This window comes from Perissodus microlepis, chromosome 13 (assembly GCF_051167445.1).
Source record: "Perissodus microlepis isolate ML-2025 ecotype Zambia chromosome 13, ASM5116744v1, whole genome shotgun sequence".
Classification (NCBI taxonomy): domain Eukaryota; kingdom Metazoa; phylum Chordata; class Actinopteri; order Cichliformes; family Cichlidae; genus Perissodus; species Perissodus microlepis.
This window is the reverse complement of record NC_140473.1, coordinates 6,721,277-6,741,730: the sequence shown is the minus strand read 5'-3', so window position 1 is coordinate 6,741,730 and position 20,454 is coordinate 6,721,277. Positions and strand designations below refer to the sequence as shown.

Genomic DNA, 20,454 nt, shown 5'->3' with positions numbered 1-20,454 from the left:
GTGCAGCAGGCAGAGATCCATGCTGCAAACCTTGGTCCACATGATGAGCACCATATATATCTATCCAACATATCCAACATATCCAACATGCGTATCAACAACATAAAAAGTCTTTTCCAGGCACATGAGAGCTTTGTCTTCATTATCAAAAGCTTCAGAGTCTGAACTCTGCCGTTGGGGAAGCCTTATTAAAGGCACGCAGATGAGAGAATCAGACAACAGGCTTTTTCCCGCTTAATTTACTGCAATTCTGAAATAATAGGACAGGGTGAGAGCGGATGAAAGAAGAGACAGCAGAGGGCAGCGACACCTTGTAGTGAACAGATTTCACGAGCCACTTTTTCATCAAGGGGTTCAAGAAAACCAGACACCCTCATCAATGGCGAGTGTTATGAAGCAGATTTATCATTCCACTTGATGATGGGACAAGTCATTTATTCATTAAGTTTTTGCTCTGTTTCTTGCATACACACACACACACACACATATATATATATATGTGTGTGTGTGTGTGTGTGTGTGTGTGTGTGCGCGCGCACTCATAGTTTGAATATCTTGTCATATTTGTCAGTCTTGTGTTGCTTTGGAGGGAGCACAACCCTGTCATGTAGAGTGAGTCTTGCTTTGATTCAGATGCCTTTTCCATACGTATCAATTTATTTTGTGTGGACGCGTCGACGTGTGGGTGTGTGCGCCTGTGGCTGTGTAGTGGTGAGCTTTTCTGTTTGTGACACGGTTCCAGTGTGCGTCTAGTGACCTGAGTGCAGATTATTTCACATTTTAATGAAACGATTTCCTGCATCGCAACGTTTTACCATTAATTTAGAGATTTTAAAGTAATCTGGGGAGCTAACGAAGGAATTCACACAAAGACTACCTTATGGTCCACATTTTCAAAGAAGTCTGCTGAGCTGTTAGTCGTCTGTCAGTGTGGACATCATCATTACTCCTAAGGAATACATTTTCTGCATTTGTCCACGTTTCCTTTTCTTTTCACATCACTGGTTGTAATTTTAAAGGAACAAATGAATACTCATGAGAACAAAATGTCAAGCATTGGTCGGTCCTACTGACTTGCGCTCTTGTCACCACCAGAAGCAACACTTGACATTTGTTCCAAAGGCGAAGATCTGGGTTAGTCTAAATATGAAATTTGATCTTTAGAGACACCGATTTAGATTTATTGTTGGAAGGTCAAACACCTAACGAAGGCAGCTCAGAGGATGTTTTCAAAGTTAAGCGGAGAGGAGATGAAAATAATGACACACTGTTGAGTATTTAACAGTGGCTCGGCACAGCGTGGCCCAGTAGAAAGCTATCTGACCAGTATTAATAATGTCTCACTTGTGCTTACTGGCGAAGAGTTTAGCAGCAATCTCTCAAGGTAATGTGGGGAGCTGTCCATGGTGCTGAACGAGACTGTTCATCTTGTGTTCTGGAAAAGAGAAAGCCCAGATGAGTACCTCTCGTTTTTTTCCACCTCCAGAGGGAACACTGCTCATCTCAAACTTGAAATTGAACCTTGAAAGATTCTGTTTTTCTTTTTCTGACTTAAAGGCAAAGGGGTGACACGAGGTGTAGTTACTGAGCTATATGAAGCTGAATCTGAAAATAGTCACAATTATGACACAATTCAAAAGCAAGGATTCAGTGCTTGTACATTTAAAAACAATTATTTATTGTGATTTGTAGTCTTATATCAGCAGGGTGAAACACATTGCAGTGTAATGCAACATGCATTTGTACTTGTACTGAAAGCCTGCTTTTTAATTTTCAATATCATTTATGTGTGGTTTTGGAGTACCTTTTTTAGCCAAATAAATATTGCTCCCATATCTGGTTCATTCTCTGTCCTTTATTGGATGGCTAATTGAATATAATGGGGCTGGGGACTGTGAACCTTTCAAAACGAGCAACTCACAGTCTATTGTGCAACACAAATCTGAAAGGCTATTAATAAAAGCCATGTCACAAAGGAAAGATAATAAAGTGTTTTGGGTTTTTATTATTATTATTATTTTACAGGCAAACGGTAAAAGGTAACATGCTCTTTTTATTTTTCCACCCTAGAAAAAATATTTGTGCTTTTTCACTATTATGTTTAATTAACAATTAACAGATTTTTAATACTAATCAATAATGAATCAATTGCTCTATATAATATAAAAACTCTTGAGGTGAATATTTTTGTAAATTGAATGTATAAATAATTATAAATATATAGGCAATACATTGACCATTTAAAAGTGGTTATTAGTTGCAGCACAATTATTCTACTACAGTGCAACTTAATCATTGATAACTAGCTCCAGTTTTATAAGAAAACATAGTTAATCAAACACCCTAACACTTAACCAACAGAAAAACAAACAAACAAAAACTTATCAGGCTTATTACGTATTTCAGAAGGAAATATATTTAAAATGTGTTAATAAATTGGAAATTCCTAGTTAATTACACCTCAGTAAACACTTAACTTTAAGGTTTAGATTTATATGTCTCTATGTTAATAATACTTCTACAAAAATATATAAAAAAAATATTTGTTGAACTCTGTATAGTACAATTTATAATGCTGTAAGTAGCTGATAGCAGTTGACAAGGATTACATTTTGATGACACTGGCACAAAAGTACTGTAGCTGACTTGAAGCAGCTGAATTTTCAGATATATGCACAAAGTTTTTCAGTGTTGGTTCTGTGATGCACTATTTGTGGCTATGGTGAGAATAAGGATGTCACTACATATAAGCTATTTGCTACCAAAACTCGAAAAGCACAGCGTATTAGCGTATTAGCTGCTACAATCGTGTCGCTCCAAATAATTGATAAGAAAGGCAGTATGGAGGTAGTTTGTGCTGTTAATCTGAAATAAACATTACCATTTTGTTTGAAAGAGCTAGCAATGCTGCTGTGAAATGAATGTTCCACAGGCTGAAATGTTTGCAATGGAAAATGCTACATAGATGCTTAAGCTAATGTAACAGCTGTAGACAACTCAGCACCAAATCTAACATTTCAGTGACAACATAATGCTAACATTTTTAAATGACTTTTTTCAGAGAGATTTTAAGTACTGCAAGTCCAAATACATGCAGTTAGTGGAGATAGGCTCCAGCCCCCCCGTGACCCTGACAGAAGCGGAAGAGAATGGATAGATGAATTAATTAGAAACATATCATGTAATAATAATGAAGGTTTTTACACTGCTTACGCCAAATGTTGATTCCTGATCACAACTCTAAAATAGGAGAATAACCTGCCAGTACAAATTCCCAAATGTGACTCAACCCATATAAAACACAACAATGCTACATGCATTTATTTTTTATCATAGCATTGCTGTGCAGCCCTTTTATTGATGGTGCCATACAACCTTAAAAATGGCAGCTTGTTGCATTTTAAATAAAAGATGTGACCTGGTTTCACTACAGGAAACTCAAGAGTGGAACAGGTTAAGTATCCAGAACAATGCATATAAAACAGGACTATTGAACAGACTTACATTTCTATTTTTGGGGTCAGTCACTGTAGAAGCTGAAAGAATTTCATTGTTTTCTAAGAGCAGAAATTCCATTAAAAACTGCTAATGTTTGACTATTGATTGTCCTAAATGTACTCATGTATTCTTACTTATGCGCTGTGTATGTTGTGTGTTTGGTAATTGGCTCTGCATTAGTTTCTGAACCCTAAGGCCATGTCCTAGCCCCTTTTCTGTAACACTGCCACTGTAACATTTCAGTGTCAGAGTGCTCTCCAACCCTGAAATGAAAATCCACAGTGACTAGTGAATGTGCCGTATCATTATCTGGGGATATAAAGATGTAATCTGTATGGATAATTCTAATTTCACTCAACTATTGGAGAGATTCACATGAGCTTCTTCTTAATTTATCCATATTCTTTTTCAGATTTTCCATTTCACTTCACAGCACATTTGTACACTCCTTCTAATCTTGTAATTACAGCATTTGCTTCTTTCCCACAAATCTACAGTATGTGTGTAACAGATGTTCATTATGTTTTGATTGTTTGATCAGTCAGCGATAACTTAGGGTGTAAGAGGATAATGGTGATTATTTTTTATATTTGCTTTCAATTTTTTCCCATCTAGATAAACAAGCCAAAATATTACATAAAATGGGATTAAAAATAATTACATGCAGCCTGAAATGCTTGAAAAAGCTTTATTTTTGTTTTTGTTACCAGTGTGTTTATGTAAAGAGGACGATTTGCAATGCATGTCACTGAAATTGTATATTGTAATCAATATTCATGCATCACTGTAAATTAACCCACTAAAAAAGGCTTCGCTTTAGTGTCAGGTAAATATTTAATGGCATGTATGCTAAACATATGTTCATTTTGTATGCATACTTTGGCTCCTGGCATTTTTCTACACAGTCACTCACATTTTAGTAGCTGCCAAACAGATTTGTACAAATTTGTAGAGTGGAGCATTTATTATACAGTGCACATGGAGGGTATTTTTAATTATTATTATTTTCATTTCAAAGCAGATCTATTCTTTGGTTTAAAGAGTGAGCGTGTGATTAAAAACTGTGCCATTTAACAGGATTTAACTCGAGGCTATCTCGACTCAATAAAAACTGGACAGAGTTTGGCTCTCACCTTGAGAATGACTTTTCAGCACATGGCTTCTTCTTTACATCATATCCTCTTCAGTTAACTGCAGTAGGGTCCACAGTTGTGGAATACTGCGAGGATTAGCGAGGGCATTTGATGTTGGCATTCAGGGTTTCAAAGAACTTACCAATTCTCATTCTGCATGTGTCAGAATACAGAGCTGGTGGTTTCAGTCATTGTCTGAAATGACACTCAATCTGAGGATGAATTCTTTTGGTTCAGCTTTGAGGGAGAGTTGAAAATCTGAAATTAAATTAATTAGCAATAGTCGAATAAATTGACAGACGCCACTGGGATCCATCTTTTGAGTTTTGAACAATCTGCTTGTTTTTTGGTGTTATACTAAATAGTGCAATATAAAACATTTTAGCCACAAAAAACGCATCATACTGTTAAATAAACACTCTTTATTAATGTTATAGTAAGGAAAGACTGAAAACCTTTGCTTAGATTAGCTCCAACGTTATCATTTGGCTGTTAGCCTTAATGTTAACAGCAGGCTGATGTGGTCATCAGGTAATTGTTAATAGTTAAATGTTAATGTGTGAGCTGGCATTACTTAAATACTTAAGTGTTTTTAAAGTGGGGACTCTGCTGACCTCTTGAAATTCCTCACAGAGGTTTGCTCCATATTGTGAATATACTATGTTCAGCTCCTAGTGGTGGGTGGGGTTGTAATAATGTGTAAACTGGAGGAGGTGCAGATGATGCTGTTGCAAATGAGCATCTAATATGATATTAATTTTTAGTCTGGATTAGTATCTGAGTATTTTTTTACAACCCTAGTGCATATATGCTGTAAGGGAACATTTATACCAAGCTAAAAAAAACTCCCTCTCGCGCAATATAGACTAATACGATTGTGACAAATCATGTCAGTGTGTCATGAAATTACCAACCTCTGTAAGGATGCTACAAAGCTGCATAGCTTGGCTTATTTGGAAGCTAGCTAGCAAGCGTAGAAAGATTATTTGAGTAAGTTCACATCAACAAGTGATGTTAAGCCCAAACTCATTAAATTGACATTAGGATTATGTAAGGTTTATGTGCCCTGTGAGGGCTCCTTGCCCCCAAGAAGGTTTGAGAGCTCCTGCAGAAAACCACTAGCTTGGGTTTGATTTTTATATCTTTGGATGGCTGAAGTCACTAGAGATTAAATTTGTTTTGTGGGTTAGAGTAGTCTGTAGGGGTGTATCTGTGCATTGATAATTTCCAGAGCAACAGATGCAGTTGTATTGCAGTGTAATTTAATGCAAGAAGTACTCCACATAGGAAAACTCATTGCCCAGCAAATTAAACCATTACCTCCCCGGTTGGAGTTAAATATGGAGAAATTACTCATTTAATGTCTGATTACTCCCTAATAGAGCCATCTAAACAATGGTATCCACACATTCCCACAAGTAAATCCTGCTTCTCTGCAGCATACGGGTGGCAATTGCTTGTCAGGGTCAGAGTGAAGTTTTATTAAAAGATGCATGCTAAGAAGTCAAAAGAATTCATCTGTTTGGATTCATTATAAGATGGCTCTCTAGTCTGAAGATTTGTCTTCATTATCCAGCCAAACACCAGGCAGATAACACTCTGCCTCATTTGCTTTCCCAGCCTCAATTTTCCCTGAATGATAATGCAGCATCTCTTTTTTGTGGCTGTGGTAAAGACAAGCAAGCCATTTCCAATATGCACACAGGATTACAAAGGTTAATCATCAATTTAAAGCTAATCTTTGTTAAATACCAATAGAAGCTTGGTCTGTGCTCGAGACAGATATAATCAGGCAAACCCCCAAACAATCCTCCATCTAAATGAAGTGAAAGATGGTTAATCTAGGCTGTACGGCACAAGTTGATGAGCGAATACGACGGAGGATTGCACCACAACTCTCAACTAATGTTCCACTGTTTGCTAAATTTAGTTGTCAATTCTATGGGGCGAACCACAGAAATGCTCCCAATTCTCGTATTTACTTTGAATAGAATCCAATAGAAAGAGACCCCCAATAAAACGAATGCCACTTTCCAACTGAGGCATTTCATTTCACCCCCATCCTGCTCAGAGATCGTAATTCTTGTGTATTTATCCTTGCTTCATTGTTGCTGTGGAGTTGAGATAATTATGGAGTTTTAAAATTATGCAATCCCTTTTCCCTATTCTGGGAAAATGATTAATTAAATTTCTCCTTTTTTCCTCAGTTAATACGCAGACGACTGGGATCACAGGGTCCTAGTCATTATCTGGTCTGGTCTGCTCTGGTGAAACATGTCTGCCAAGTTGGCTAATTAAAATTTGAGTTTCCTTCCATTGCAGGCTGTTCATATTTGTCAAAAGTGGCACTTCATGATATTAGAATAAAATGACTAAAGATTTTTAAAAGCTCATCCTCACATGCAGGTGTGCGGAAGTTAAACAGAGGGAAAAGAAAAAGCGGCACATTCACACACAGATTAAAGGCAGCCTTGCAGCTAGCCGGTCCTCATTAAGTTAAAGGCCAAGGGATATGTGGAGACCTTATTGATTACATCATGCTGGTGGTATTACATGTACTATTCATAACGATGTAGTCGATGCATAATCACCGTGTGAAAGAATCACTAGGAACACCCAAAAAATATCTGTTTAATAAAACCTTGTATTTTTAAAATATCTATATGTCCCATATAACATCTAACTGAACCAATCGTTTTATGGCCCTAATCTACGGAATTCAAGGGGACAACATTTAACAGGAATTATGGTAAAGTAAAATAAAACTAAAATATTCATGACAACCCCGGGTGGCATCGACTTTTAAATGCACAGGAAGTAAAGTTCTATATGTTATTTCTTTCAAACTTCTTGACTAGCGAGATAAGCTTAGGACAAAACATTGTGTTTCCCATTAACCTAAGCCATTTCAAGTCTGGGCAGGAATTTACAATAATGGGAAATAGAATCAGCTCACCTTAATGGCAGAGGCATAATTCCATTGACAAGGCAGGCTCCTTTAATAAAGATAAGCCCCGAAAAAAATCAATAACCTGAACTAATTTCGAATGGACTCAGACGAACATAACATTCGCACCCAAGCAAACATTTTTAAAAGGCCTTTTTCATTGCTATTGCTTAGAGAACAAACCGAGGCTGTTTTCCAATCTTCGCTACATGACACAGTAACAAAGCAAGCCAACAAGTAATCTTGCAGATGCCCTTTCTCTGATTCTTTTTATTCCCCCATTAGGCCTCTGATGCTGGGTCCACAAACTTCTCTAATTAAGAATTCGTCTTCAGCACATTCGCCCATAAAACGGGCCTTGCTGCAGAACGTGGGGTGATAAAAGGAGTTATTGGGCCTGCGACCTCCTTTGCCTCTTATCTCCCATAAACACTTCAGTTGGTTTTTACAGGACCGTGGAGGCGGTGGTACGAGCAATAAGCCAAAGGGGAATGGCCAAAAGGCTGGGGTGGTGGGGGGTGGTGATGATGTCTTATTCATGAAGAACGGCTCAACAAGGGGGCGCAGATGAAATTGACAGCGAGTCATCGTCATCATACTACAGGCGGTAATGTGGCTCCGATAAGGCCCGTCTCGTAGTTGAAGTTGATTAATCTTTGCGCCGGGCTTCATTTCACCGTGTGCCGTGGTGATTTTTAAAGCGGTAAAATACAGAGTGCTTAAGCTCTTTTGGGAGGGAAATAAAAAATAATATTGCACACTCATTAGCTTTACCGGGGGTTCTTACATTAGCTTGTGGGTTTAGCGACACACCAGCAGAAGACAAAGCTCTGCTCTCCTATGAAAGTCACCCCGCTGAAGTGACACGTTTTATTCCCTCTATCTTCTTAACCTGATTCTGTCACACACCCAGGACTACACATGCACAGATATTTTCATTAAGTTGCAGACAGGTTTCTTACAGCCATTAAAATGAGCCTGAAGTCTTGTACATCACCTACTCTGGTTTTCTTTCCACACACATTAAGTTCAGTTAAAGCAAAGAGTGGGTTTTTTTTCAATAACATATTTTTTTTCTTTTCTTTTCTTTTTAACCCACACCTCATTTCAGTGGTTGCATGCTCTGGTGATTTGAACCGATGCTGGATCCCTTCCTGCTATGCAGGCTGAACACAAGAAAGTGTACGGTGAGATTGCATTCAAACCGGTGCCAGTGTTGTGTTCTCAAAAAAGAACAAGAGCAGAAAGAGTATAAAGTAACAGAGGCTGCCAATACTTGTGGTTAGCCTTCCTTGAAAATGTCTGTAAACGGTGCCTCACTGGTGGAGGAATCTCAGCTTAAAAGTGCGTGTGGAGCCCAACTGGCGCTGGAGTTTTCGTCTGCTCTCATGCACGGGGAAGATTTTGCAGAGGTTACGCTAAAAAAGCAGCTCGGTGCTTCACGGGCAACGGTGTGGAGCGGTGCGAAGGCAAACGCAGTAAACATACAATGATAGAACGAACGACAGCCGAGCGGAGCTATGGTGGTTTATGTCCTCCCTCATCTCTGCCCAGTCAGGCCTCTGAAGCACACCCCTGCCAGAGAAGCAGGGGGCCGTGCACGGGGAAATGGAGCTGGAGATTGTTATTATAGATAAACACTTCTCTTACGATCTAGTTTGCCCTGCAACCAGGAAATTACAAGGATGTTGCTCAAAGTTGAGCGCAGAGGCAACTGGTTTTATTTGCCTCTGAGGTGCCAGTATGCACAGTCACAAACTTCGCTCAATAAATGATGCTGAGTCGCATGTGGGAAATTGATGGTCTTTTTTAGAGTACTTTTATAAATTTGTATATATGGATGATGTTTATTGATAGAAAAGTAACTGGGGGTTGTTTGTATAACTGATGCCTTTCAGTTGCTTAATTAATGAACAACTGCAGTATAATTTGTTATATACCATGTGTTTAAATATGAAGATTTGCATTCTGTTCTATTAAATACAGCATTCAGGGGTTTGCATAAACATAAGGTATTGACATGATGACGTCCATTGAGATAATATATTTAACCAATTGACTCATTATAAAAGCAAAGGTTAGTCGAAACCTTGTGCCTTAATCCAAGAGCATATGTTATTTTGCAGTTAATAAACAAAATCTTGCCTGAATCTTAATATATATATTTAAATGCAATATGAACTAGGCATGCCACATTTTAAATGATACTGAAGATTACAACAGAGTTGCTCTAACCAGTCGTCCTGTTTATTCTGGAAGTTAAGAGATGCTTCTCCACTGCACTTCAAATGAACTCAAAGTGATGAACAATGCAACTTTGAAAAATACTTGTTTTGTATTCTTGGGGGAGGAGGGAAGAGTATTTTTTTATGCCTATCATTAATTAAAAAAGCAAAAACTGGAATATGCCCGTACACAGAAAATAGACTGAAGAAACACTTAGTGTGCAGTATGAACAGAAGGAATGACTACATCAAGTCTGATTTTGCCTCTCTTAAAGGTTTTGTGTCTGATAGAGTCGGTAAAAAGGATGACTTAGCAGGTTTTAAACTTAGCACCGTCTCAGCCCACACCGTCTGATCCATCCGATTGTGTTACGATCCGTGAGCCGCATTTGAGGCGACAACTTGAATTACTTATGCAGATGAGGTAGCTCGATACCGTGAAAGTTCAAGTTCAAGGTCCTTCACTGCGGTTAAAGCGACATCCCAGAAATGGGCGTCTGTCACCGCCAATCTGATGCTCCTTGCATTTCCCATCTCCGTATCTCTCAGTCACGCTTGACTGATTCGTCATTCACACGTACTGCACAAACAAATCAAGACGATCCTGGCTCTGCACTAATATGATAGCCGAGCCAGTTGAGCTGACCGCTGCTCCCTGACTTTGCTGAACTCCATCACAGTTTGCTAATTGTCAGGTGTCTATTTTTATTGCCTCTTATGGGATACATTGAATTCCTACCTGAGCATGCTTTATTTGTGCTCACTGTGTTTCCAGAGTGCGCTTCTGCTTGTTTATTTACTGCACATACGCCAGTGATATCCCAGTGTAACCACTACTGACACATCTAACTGCATAATGCTTGGATGCAAGTGACTGCAGGACACCTCTGTGCTAAATGGTTTTAAGATAAATGTGTTATTATTAGCTTGCTAACTGCTGCCTGGTGTTGAATCACTCCAGCGCTTGGCAGCCAACAGCAAATCACAGAAGGTCCAAATACTAAACCTCGAGTTCTGCAGTACTGAATACATATTTGTGATGGCGGGAAAACACTGGCAGATCCGTGGCGTGTGCCTTCCAATAGAACGCTGCTGTGCCAGATCGTGAAAGGTTTTCCAACTGCACACACCAGCTGTAGTGTGGGAAAATAAACACAAGATATAAGTTGACCTCTTGGAGGAAAACAGCATGCCCCTAGTGTGTGTGTGTGTGTGTGTGTACACCTTAGTTAATATGTATTACGCGCTTTGCCCTCGAGTACAGTTTACTCTCTGCATAACTCAACACTTGGCAAGGTAGGATTACGTTCAGTGTATTCTGTAATGCTGTGTATGAGCTGTAAGATTGATGCCATTTAATAAACAACGGTACGGAAAAAAAATCATAAAATTCTCTAAACGTTGCACATTTTTCTCACTTTACTCATCAGAGCTTTGATATCATCGTCAGTACCCGGCAGGCCTTGCCGTAGTTTTTTTTCATTAAACTATTCATCACATCGGCCTCATCAAAGATTAAGAGTATCCTCGCTGTTCATTACAAGATGGCCTGCTTTTTATTTGATGAAGTAATTCATCCATAATGTATGTGTATATTGGTGTTTGCAGGATGCCTGCGTGACTGGGGGCGAAAGCGCTGGCGTTCCGCAGACTTAGACCCACGAAGGGAGCACGGAGCCGGTGCGTTTGTTTTGATTAAGTCGGCATTTCGCAGTGTTCCCTCTGCGATGAACCGCAGATCAATTACTTTACACAGAGAAGATCAGACTCATTGTGAGAAGCAGGAAAAAGGTGTGATGGGAAAAGAATTACAGCAGCATTAAATTGGGGCACAGCAAAATTAGCTTTATCTTCGTGAGATGAGGAGGCTATTGCGGAGCGGGGAGCTTGATTCTGTGGAAAGCATAGGTGCTTTATCAGAAGTGGCAGGCTGAATGAGGATCATCAGGCCACACTCTGATTGAATTCCTTCTCATAGTCTGTTGTTGTTTCTGACGGACCGCGGAACACTTTCCTGAGTGAGTCAGTGTTCCTGGGATTGGTTGCCTCCACTCATCCAAGGGTGATGAACAAGTCAGCCTATTTTATCTGTGAAAATGCCTTCTGGGAATCCAGACAATGTCAGTTGGTGCTTGAAATAAATCTCAGAGCATTGACAAATGTCAGGGCTAAACTGGAGGAGGCCTGGGCCGAAGACTGCGGGACTGCGGGACTGCGAGAGCAATCCCATGGCAGTTGAACAATGGTGCATTTAGGCTGGGTAACTGGAGGGGTGTTGCCATGGCGAAATGACAGTGCTCCACGGCATTGTTTGACCCGGGCAATCGGGAAAAGCAACAGCATTTTATATAAAATGCTACGATGCGTTGTTTGTCGATAAAGATCCTTATTCAAACGTTGCCAATCTAGCAGAAACATACATTTGTTTATGTGGCGCAGGCCTTCGTCAAGTTGGGTGGCTCATGTTCGTGTGCACAGATGGCAGTGGGCAGAAGGATTGGTAATTGGAAGAGCTTACGTTGCACACTGAACCACTCTACGGGTGGAAAAAAAAAGCTGAAACGACTGCTATACAGAGAAAGTTTAACTCAACTTATAGAAAATCACAGATAAAAGACTGTAATTAGGGCCTGAGGCCACATGCGTTTGAGTGTAAAAGCAAATGACAGATTACATCCTCTGTTAATGAATGCCTTTGCTGACATGTGGGTGTGGATTAGGTCATTGTCTTACTCATGCGCTCCAAAAATAGCTCGATACTGCTTCCCATCAGAGCTGCAGTCCTCTCAAAACAGGGAAATATTGTTTCTCCAGCATCAGTGTTTGTAAAATGCTGCTGAGTTGTCTGCATCAATAGTTTGTCATAGTTGTGGCATTTTATCACACTTCCAGGGCCTGATTTAAAGATTGAAAGTTAAGCAAGAATTAAATTAACATGGCATTCCAAGGCTGCCATTAATATAGCTTTAAAATGTGCATTTTTTTATGAACTGAATACATTACACTTAAGTTTGAAACACTGTTGAATCAGGCAGTTGCCCTGCATCAACACTAAACCAGGCAGAAACCTTGTGAGTTCACTCAGAAAACAAGTCAAGGCTGGCACAGAAATCAGAGAGAAAAAGGGTTTAAAACACACCTACATAGGCTGGCATGGGAAAAATAATGAGAGCACCGTGTGCTCTTTGTTCCTGAACGTGAAGAGAGACTGAAGAAAAGGTAAAAAAAAAAAAAAAAAGAACCAAAGAGTACTTTTGTAATCTGATTTACAGAGCTTAATTTTCCCACTGAGAATACAGAGCTGATATGTTTTACCAGAAGAGAGAAAAAACAAAACAGTTTCATGTGTCCAAAGTACATCCTTTCACAAGCATTGCGGCTTGTAAACATGCATTTCTACCAAACACCAGTCAGGCTTTTTTATGTTTGTCTTTCAAAAAGTGTACTCTTCCAGGGTCTTATTTCATCGAAACCACTTTCATTATGAAAGGGATGCATGCAACAAGCAGACACAATCACGAAGGTTAGCTTAGTGTTTCAAACTCTCCTACTGTTCAGTGTGGGGTTAGTTTTCGAGGGAAGGTTGGTCACAGCCCAAATAGACATTAGATTTTCTCATTATATCAGCAGCTGTGGCTACAGGAGTAAAGGCTTAGAGAGGGTGTTGAAGTCTTTCCTTGACCATGATCAGTGAAAGTTTCTTTCTTCTTTTTTCTTGTGTTGATCCTTTGGAACACAGGAAGTGCTCAGTTCTTATGATATAACTTAGAGATACTTTACCAGCAGGTGGCCCCAAAGGAGAGGATTACTCTGATGCTTTTGCCACTGCCAAATGTCACTTTGATAGGTACATCTAGCCCAAATTAATGCATATATGTTATATGTAAAGCAGTGCTGCAACAAATCCTCCTTTTTGAAGGCTTCTGTTGAAACTGTCATAATCACCACAAACTGTCTTCTCAGAAAGACCTGATGAAAACGGATTCATCATCCTCTTCTTATTTTATTCTAGTTATTGAATGAGCTGTGGAAAAGAGCACATATGACAACAATCACCCAATACTAACAGCTCCATGTGAACACGCCTCCACATTAACCTTGGGTAATACCAACATCACAATAGGCTCAAACTCTCTCTCTCCTAGTCAGGGGTTAAATGCCTTGCGTAGGGCACATCTGTTGGCTTTCTAATGAGAAGAAAGCATTGCTCTTCCCCGATTATATTTTCTTTACCAGCCTGGAGATTAAAAGTGGCAACACTGTGTTCTCAAGCTACCCCACAGCCTTCTTCTCTTATACTCACCAGTTAACAGCTGTAATATACCATTATTGTAAACAGAGGGGGGATACTCATTATTTGTTCACATCATGATGAAGCTAGCTTTGAACAGGGATTGGAATGCTTCACAGGGCTCAAGGTGTCCCTTCAAAACCCTTTTGCATGCTGATGCAGCACAGGGTTGGAAGTTAAGGATTTTACATATGAGAAACTAAATGTGTGAGTTTCTTAAAGCTCTGCTGGCTTTCATGCCGTCTGTTTATACTGCATCTATGTAGTTTAGATTGAGAAAGAAAGAAAAGCTCTGTCTTTGTCCTCGGTACGTAGCTGAAGCCTGAAGTTGTTGCAATAGAAATTAATCAAGTGAGCCAGGAATCCCACTGCGAACCAAAATGCATCCATAATTTAAAATCAGTCCTGCGTGTGGGAGTGAAGTTTCAGAGTTCCAGTTTGGATGTGGGTGGGTGGGAAAAAATATATTGTAGTGGTTTCTGAAGGATGGGTGAGGAAAGGAAGTGGGAAAGTGCAAAACAAAAACAGAGTGAAAGTGCATGTGTTTCTGTGTCCAAAGTGACTGGACGGACGGGTCAGAGCCTCTCACACGGGATCGTCTAACAACGCTGGACGACAGCGAAGTGGAGACGCAAGCGTGTGAGATGGAATGAAGTCAAATAAACAAGCGGTAGATAAGAGCAACGGCAGATTCTTATGCTTAGATCAAACAAGTAAAACAATCTGTGTGTTTATGTTTACTTGTGGTGCTAAATGATTTAAAATGTGTGACCACACAAGAAAAATGGATAGTAATATTGATTAATTTTAACTTCCTCACTTGAATCCGTTTAATAGCAAAAGCCACCCTTTGTAATCAAGCTTTATTGCAGTAATAATTATTTTGTACTAACGTCTCTAATGAGCAGCCGTTAAAAAAACAAAGAACCCTGTGCAATACCTGCTGCCTGCCACAGTTAATGGCAGGGGGGCCTGTTGAATATGAATGAGGCTTTTTTTTTTTTCGCTGTAGATGTATAGAGGCGGCTGTTTGGGTTAATTAGTGGGAACCTGGCTTCCCGTGGTGCCTGGAACCTGTGGAGCCCTCCTCTTAGCCCGGTGGGATATAATGAATTGTGCAGAACTGTTGGTGGAGCTGTCTGCTCAGGTGGTACGCTGCACTTTTGCTCCGGTGCCAGAATAGTTTTAAAGTCTGGATAATGGTCAGCGAAGGGCAGCTCTCGTACGTGTGTGTGTACGCGTGTGTGTGGAGGCTCAGAATTATGGGTTCGAGTGGCGAGTGTGGTGCAGAGTTTTAGATTTTTGTTATCTCAGCAACTGTGCCTCCGACTTTACCGAGTTCAATTTCCATACCCACTTATACATAATCAGGGTCAAAAAGAGGATGGAGAATATCCCAGTGTGCAGGGCAGGGAGACATCTTCAGCACGAGTGGACACTCACAGAGCTAATGCATGTAAAACTAATTCAGTAAAAGTGTGGTCGTTGCTTCCCGTCCAAAGCTGCCCCCCACCCCAATCTAATTAAAAATGTCTCACCATTTTGAAAGAGAGGGAGGGATTGACTCTAATTCATGAGGTATTAATGGTTCATATTAGTAATGCACTGATAGTGCGATACCTTAATTCTGGCTATCTGGGAATATTAAGTATTAAATGTTACTTTTTTCTTTTCTGGAAATTTATTATGCCTCATTGCCACTGGGATCGTTCTTATGTATGGTATCATTAGGTTAAGGAGTAGCGCTGCAGTGCTAAAGGATTAAAGATGGTCACGTCATGGCTTAGGTCAGAATGGTGCCAGTGTCTATTTAGCACAGCAAATCAGGATATGTCTGGTTCAAGATGAAAAATGCAAACAACAGAACAGGTTTAAAAGCATTTCCACCGCCTTGACATCCGTGGCCTGGCGGCACTGTTATGCCTTTAGAGTGCCTGAAGAAGGTTAGCCAGAGGAAAACATTAAAACTCTACACTGAAAAAATTGGATTTTTCACCCTCAATAAAAATGAAGCAATGAGTTTGAGTAAAATGTAACTAAAATGTAAAAAATGAAACATTTATTTTTGTTGTGGCAGATGGTTGCCCATCCCTGATCCTCTCATGGAGGTTTTTTCCTGTTGAAAGGGAGTTTTTCCTTCCCACTGTCATCAAGTACTTGCTCATAGGGGGTCATGTGGTTGCTGGGGTGTATTTTTATTCCAGTTATTGTAGGGTCTTTACCTTACAAAATAAAGCACCTTGAGGTGACTGTGCATTTGAGCATATTCTGTTCAGTTTAACATTTGACATTATAGAACAAAGTTACAAAAAATGTATATGCAATTAAATTATTTAAAGTCAGCAATTTAGGCAGAATTTTTTTTTGAGTGTTCAAGCAAAAATGTATCCAGTTCTACAATCTGAATCTAGGTTCTGATGCTGTGAAGCAGCAATGAGACACCAAACAGATGCTATATCCTGCACACAAAACTCAGTGTGGCCATAGTTATCCCCTGCCAGCCTGTGCTGTATAACCTTCCACTGGTTCCTGCAGTCTTCAGCGGATATATTCTTGGTTAAGTGGTCTGCCAGATATTGTGGTTGCCATGTGCCGATTGAAAAGCTGGAAAGATACACATCAAGTGCAGAATAAAGCAATAAGGCCCGGTGGAATGCGAAACAATGGCTCCTTCCAGGTGGTGCTGTACTGTGAGAGGTGTGGGGGGAATTGGATGAGACAGAAAGCTCGTCTGGCTGCCTGGCTGTTAGCATTGGACTTGGCAGGTCTCTGCCAGGGAAACGCTGACAGGCAGGCGAGGCTGTCACAGCACATAAGTGCCTCCTCGCACCATCCCCGCTCCTGTAGGGCAGGTCAGCTCTCCCGCGTTCAGAACACGGGCCCAGTCCCACACTCAGACCACAGATCATAATGTGTAACTGGGGAGGGGGAGGCATGTGTCACAGGCTTTATATGGTTGAAAGACTCTGTAAGGTGAGAGAAAGCCACTGGTGACACCGCAGAAATGTGCTCTGCGCGTTGGTAGTTACACTCTTCACTTAATTAAGAGACGGCTTCTGTGATTAAATTGTGCTGAAGGCTGAGCATTTCTGCAAGCAGAGGATTAATGATAACAGTTGGCCCGCTAAAAACAACTCAAGTGCGCAGATTTAGATCGTCTATGCGCGCCTCACAAATCTATGATCCCCTCACAATGTGTTGACAGTTTCTATGCAAAGATTACACTTTCATACTTTCATCAGTCCGGAATGAGCGTGTCCCACAAACTTATCTTAAATTATTGTAATGGCTGATCATTCTGGAGTCAAGCTGATCGTTGTTTCACACTGCTGGCTTGGTGCATAAATTAGGTAGGGAAAGGACTGTTTTCAGCCTTTCTTTAAACATAAAATAAATTACTGAGTGTGTGATTTTCTCTAAATATATATATATATATATTGGTGGTGGGGGTGGGGGGCTTGGAAGGAAAAGATTGCTGAGAAAAATAACTGCCGAAACAGGCAGCCTCCCTGCTGTTATCAAAGAAATGAAAGATCAAATTTATTTAAAAAAATATCCTTTCCTCCTTGAAAACCCCAATAGATGTAATTACAGTAAATGGCATCTACAGACTGTGAGCCAGGAATTCAGCGTCTTAGTCGGGAGGGAAATTATCCCCAGTGTGCTGAAACGTGCAAAAGGTGACGAAGTTACTTCCACAGAAACACCCAGTTTTTACATTGCATTTGAAAGAAACCCATTTGTGGTCTACATTATGAGTGACGAGGTAGGGAAAAAATTGTCTACTGTAGGCATTTGAAATAATGTGTGTGTGTGTGTGTGTGTGTGTGTGTGTGTGCGAGTTTGTGTGTGTGCAGCCATGTGTTCCCAGGATGGGAATATGTGTGCTTGTTTGGATTGCCTTACCGTGACCTTTTCTGTTGAATCTGGATGTTTGCATAGCCCGTCCCTGTTGTTTTGACTAGCACAGAGTAAGCAGCAGCTCTCTCGACTGCCTTTCCTCGTGAAAAATATCTGAAGACTTTTGCCATTTCAATTAATTCCATGGCGTTAAATATATATATATATGTATACATTTATTGCTACAGAGATGTTTTTTTCCCTTTTTTCGTGCTGAAGTTGAGGCGCACCATTTGACTAGTGCTTGTTGAAGGCAAGAAAAACAAGGCGAATATTAAAATATTTAAAAGGCCTTATAGAAAGGATCAAAAGTTAAAAAAGACGAGGCAGCGACATTCAATTTTCCCATGCTTTTGAAGGGCTCCTCGGCAAGATTATAAGTCAAACCTAACACCCTAAATCCTTCTCCTTGTTGTTTGCTGGATTTCACTGCTCTGGTATCGATCTTTCTCGGCTCGTATAGAAAATCAAAGCCACCTAGAGTGGGAACTCATCTGATTTCCGGCAATAAATTTGTCTTTACAGTTTCTTGGTTTCAGCACTGTGGGTAGATGCGTATTGATACAGGTGTGGATTTTGACCTGCTGAATGAAGACAAAGAACTCTGGCCTCATCTTTTGGCCTTCAGACTCAGTTGCATATTTCAGACACATTTTCTGATGAGCTGTCTGGCTAAATGTTTTCCCACCGAGAAATTACAGTATCAATTGAAAGTGACTTTATAGAGTGAGAACAGAAAGCAGATGGGAAGAGGGAGAATTAAAAGAGACTCAAAGAAAGATGAATTGAGATTATCCTTTTGAGATCATACACTTATAACAGACGTGGATTGTATTTATGGCTGGATTGCTTTTTCATGGGAATGAGAAAGGTGCCATTTCAGTATAATACAGACATTCATTCTTCATTATATGCCTGAAACCTAAAAGCCCTTTCTTCTTTCTCTTTTTTTTCTTTGTTCTTCCCTGCAGATGTGCCGCAGACCAATTCGTCCTCTGTCTCCAATTCATATTCAATGGCAGACAAAGACTGCATTTCTTAGCACCACTGAGTTCGGAAAGTCAGCTTTGGTCCACAGCTAAGCCACAGCCTTCTTTCTTACTGACTCTTTGCAAGTCTCCACTTCAGTCCATCACCATGGCCTGTTTTCTGGCATCAGCCTTTCTCCTGGTTCTTCAGACATACGCTGCCCCACCTGAGGCAGGATTTGGGATTACACTGGACACCGTGGACCTTGACACCGGCCTACTAGCGAATGTCTCTGGAGATGTAACCACATCTCCACCCCCGGGAACAAGCAAACGAGCCCCACATAGTATCATTATTGGGGTACGCAAAGGTGGCACAAGAGCGCTGTTGGAGATGCTGGACATACACCCTGAAGTGGCGGCCGCCGCCACCGAGGTGCACTTCTTTGACTGGGATGAGAACTACGCCAAGGGCTTTGAGTGGTACCGTGAGTTAATGCCCTACTCTTACCCACACCAGATCACAATAGAGAAAACTCCAGGCTATTTCACTTCAGCCCTTGCACCCGAACGTATCTGTGCCATGAACTCTTCCATTAAGCTGCTGCTGATCTTGCGAGACCCAGCTGAGCGGGTCATCTCCGACTACACCCAGGTGTACTTTAACCGGCTGGAGAACCACAAGCCGGTTCAAGCCATTGAAAACCTGCTAGTGCGCAACGGAGCGCTGAATATGAGGTACAAGGCCATTCAGAGGAGCCTGTACGACGTCCACATGCGCAACTGGCTGCGCCACTTTCCCTTAGAACAGATACACATAGTAGACGGTGACGCTCTGATCCGTGATCCCCTCCCAGAGCTTCAGAGGGTGGAGCGCTTCCTTAACTTGCCACCCAGGATAGTATCCACCAACTTCTACTTCAATCAGACCAAGGGGTTTTACTGCATCCGCAGTGATGGCCGAGAGCGCTGTCTGCACGAGTCTAAGGGACGACCTCATCCTGCTGTTAACAGCACTGTGCTCCAGCAGCTCCGCTCCTACCTTCAAGAACACAACCGCACCTTCTTCAGGCTGGTGAAGCGCACCTTCGACTGGCAATAAAAACCCCAGTTCGCATTCTTAACAGAGCCACTATCTTGTCTGTGACGAGGACAAAACATTTTAAAAAATGCGGGAGGCTATGAAGCACTTTAAGGACGTTTAAAAACTTTTGAATAGCCTCTTAATAACTACTGTTGTAATCTCTGGTTTCAGCAGAGGAGTTCTATATTTACACGATAACGACAAAAAATGTGAAAAACTGTAACTACAGGCGTAAGATTAAAAAGAAGAGCCTTCAAGCTTAATAAGTCATTCTCTCTGTGCTGGAAGTGTTAAGTGGTGAAATTTCAGTGAAAACAAGTTTATGAAACTGATGAAGTTTTTTCCCCCCTCTCCTTTGATATTCTTGTTCTTGATAATAAATTGTTCTGCTTTGAAATGTACAAAAAA

The 20,454-nt window shown here is 40.6% G+C and overlaps 1 protein-coding gene across 1 annotated transcript in view; it reads left to right on the top strand.

Annotated features, from left to right (window-relative positions):
• hs3st1l1 (heparan sulfate (glucosamine) 3-O-sulfotransferase 1-like1) overlaps positions 1-20,454 on the top strand; it is a 25,313-nt gene extending 4,859 nt beyond the window's left edge. Inside the window, exon 2 of the mRNA XM_084948827.1 lies at positions 18,966-20,454. Within this exon, the coding sequence (XP_084804953.1) occupies positions 19,132-20,064 (933 nt within the window). The 5' untranslated portion in view covers positions 18,966-19,131 and the 3' untranslated portion in view covers positions 20,065-20,454. The remainder of the gene's footprint in view (positions 1-18,965) is intronic.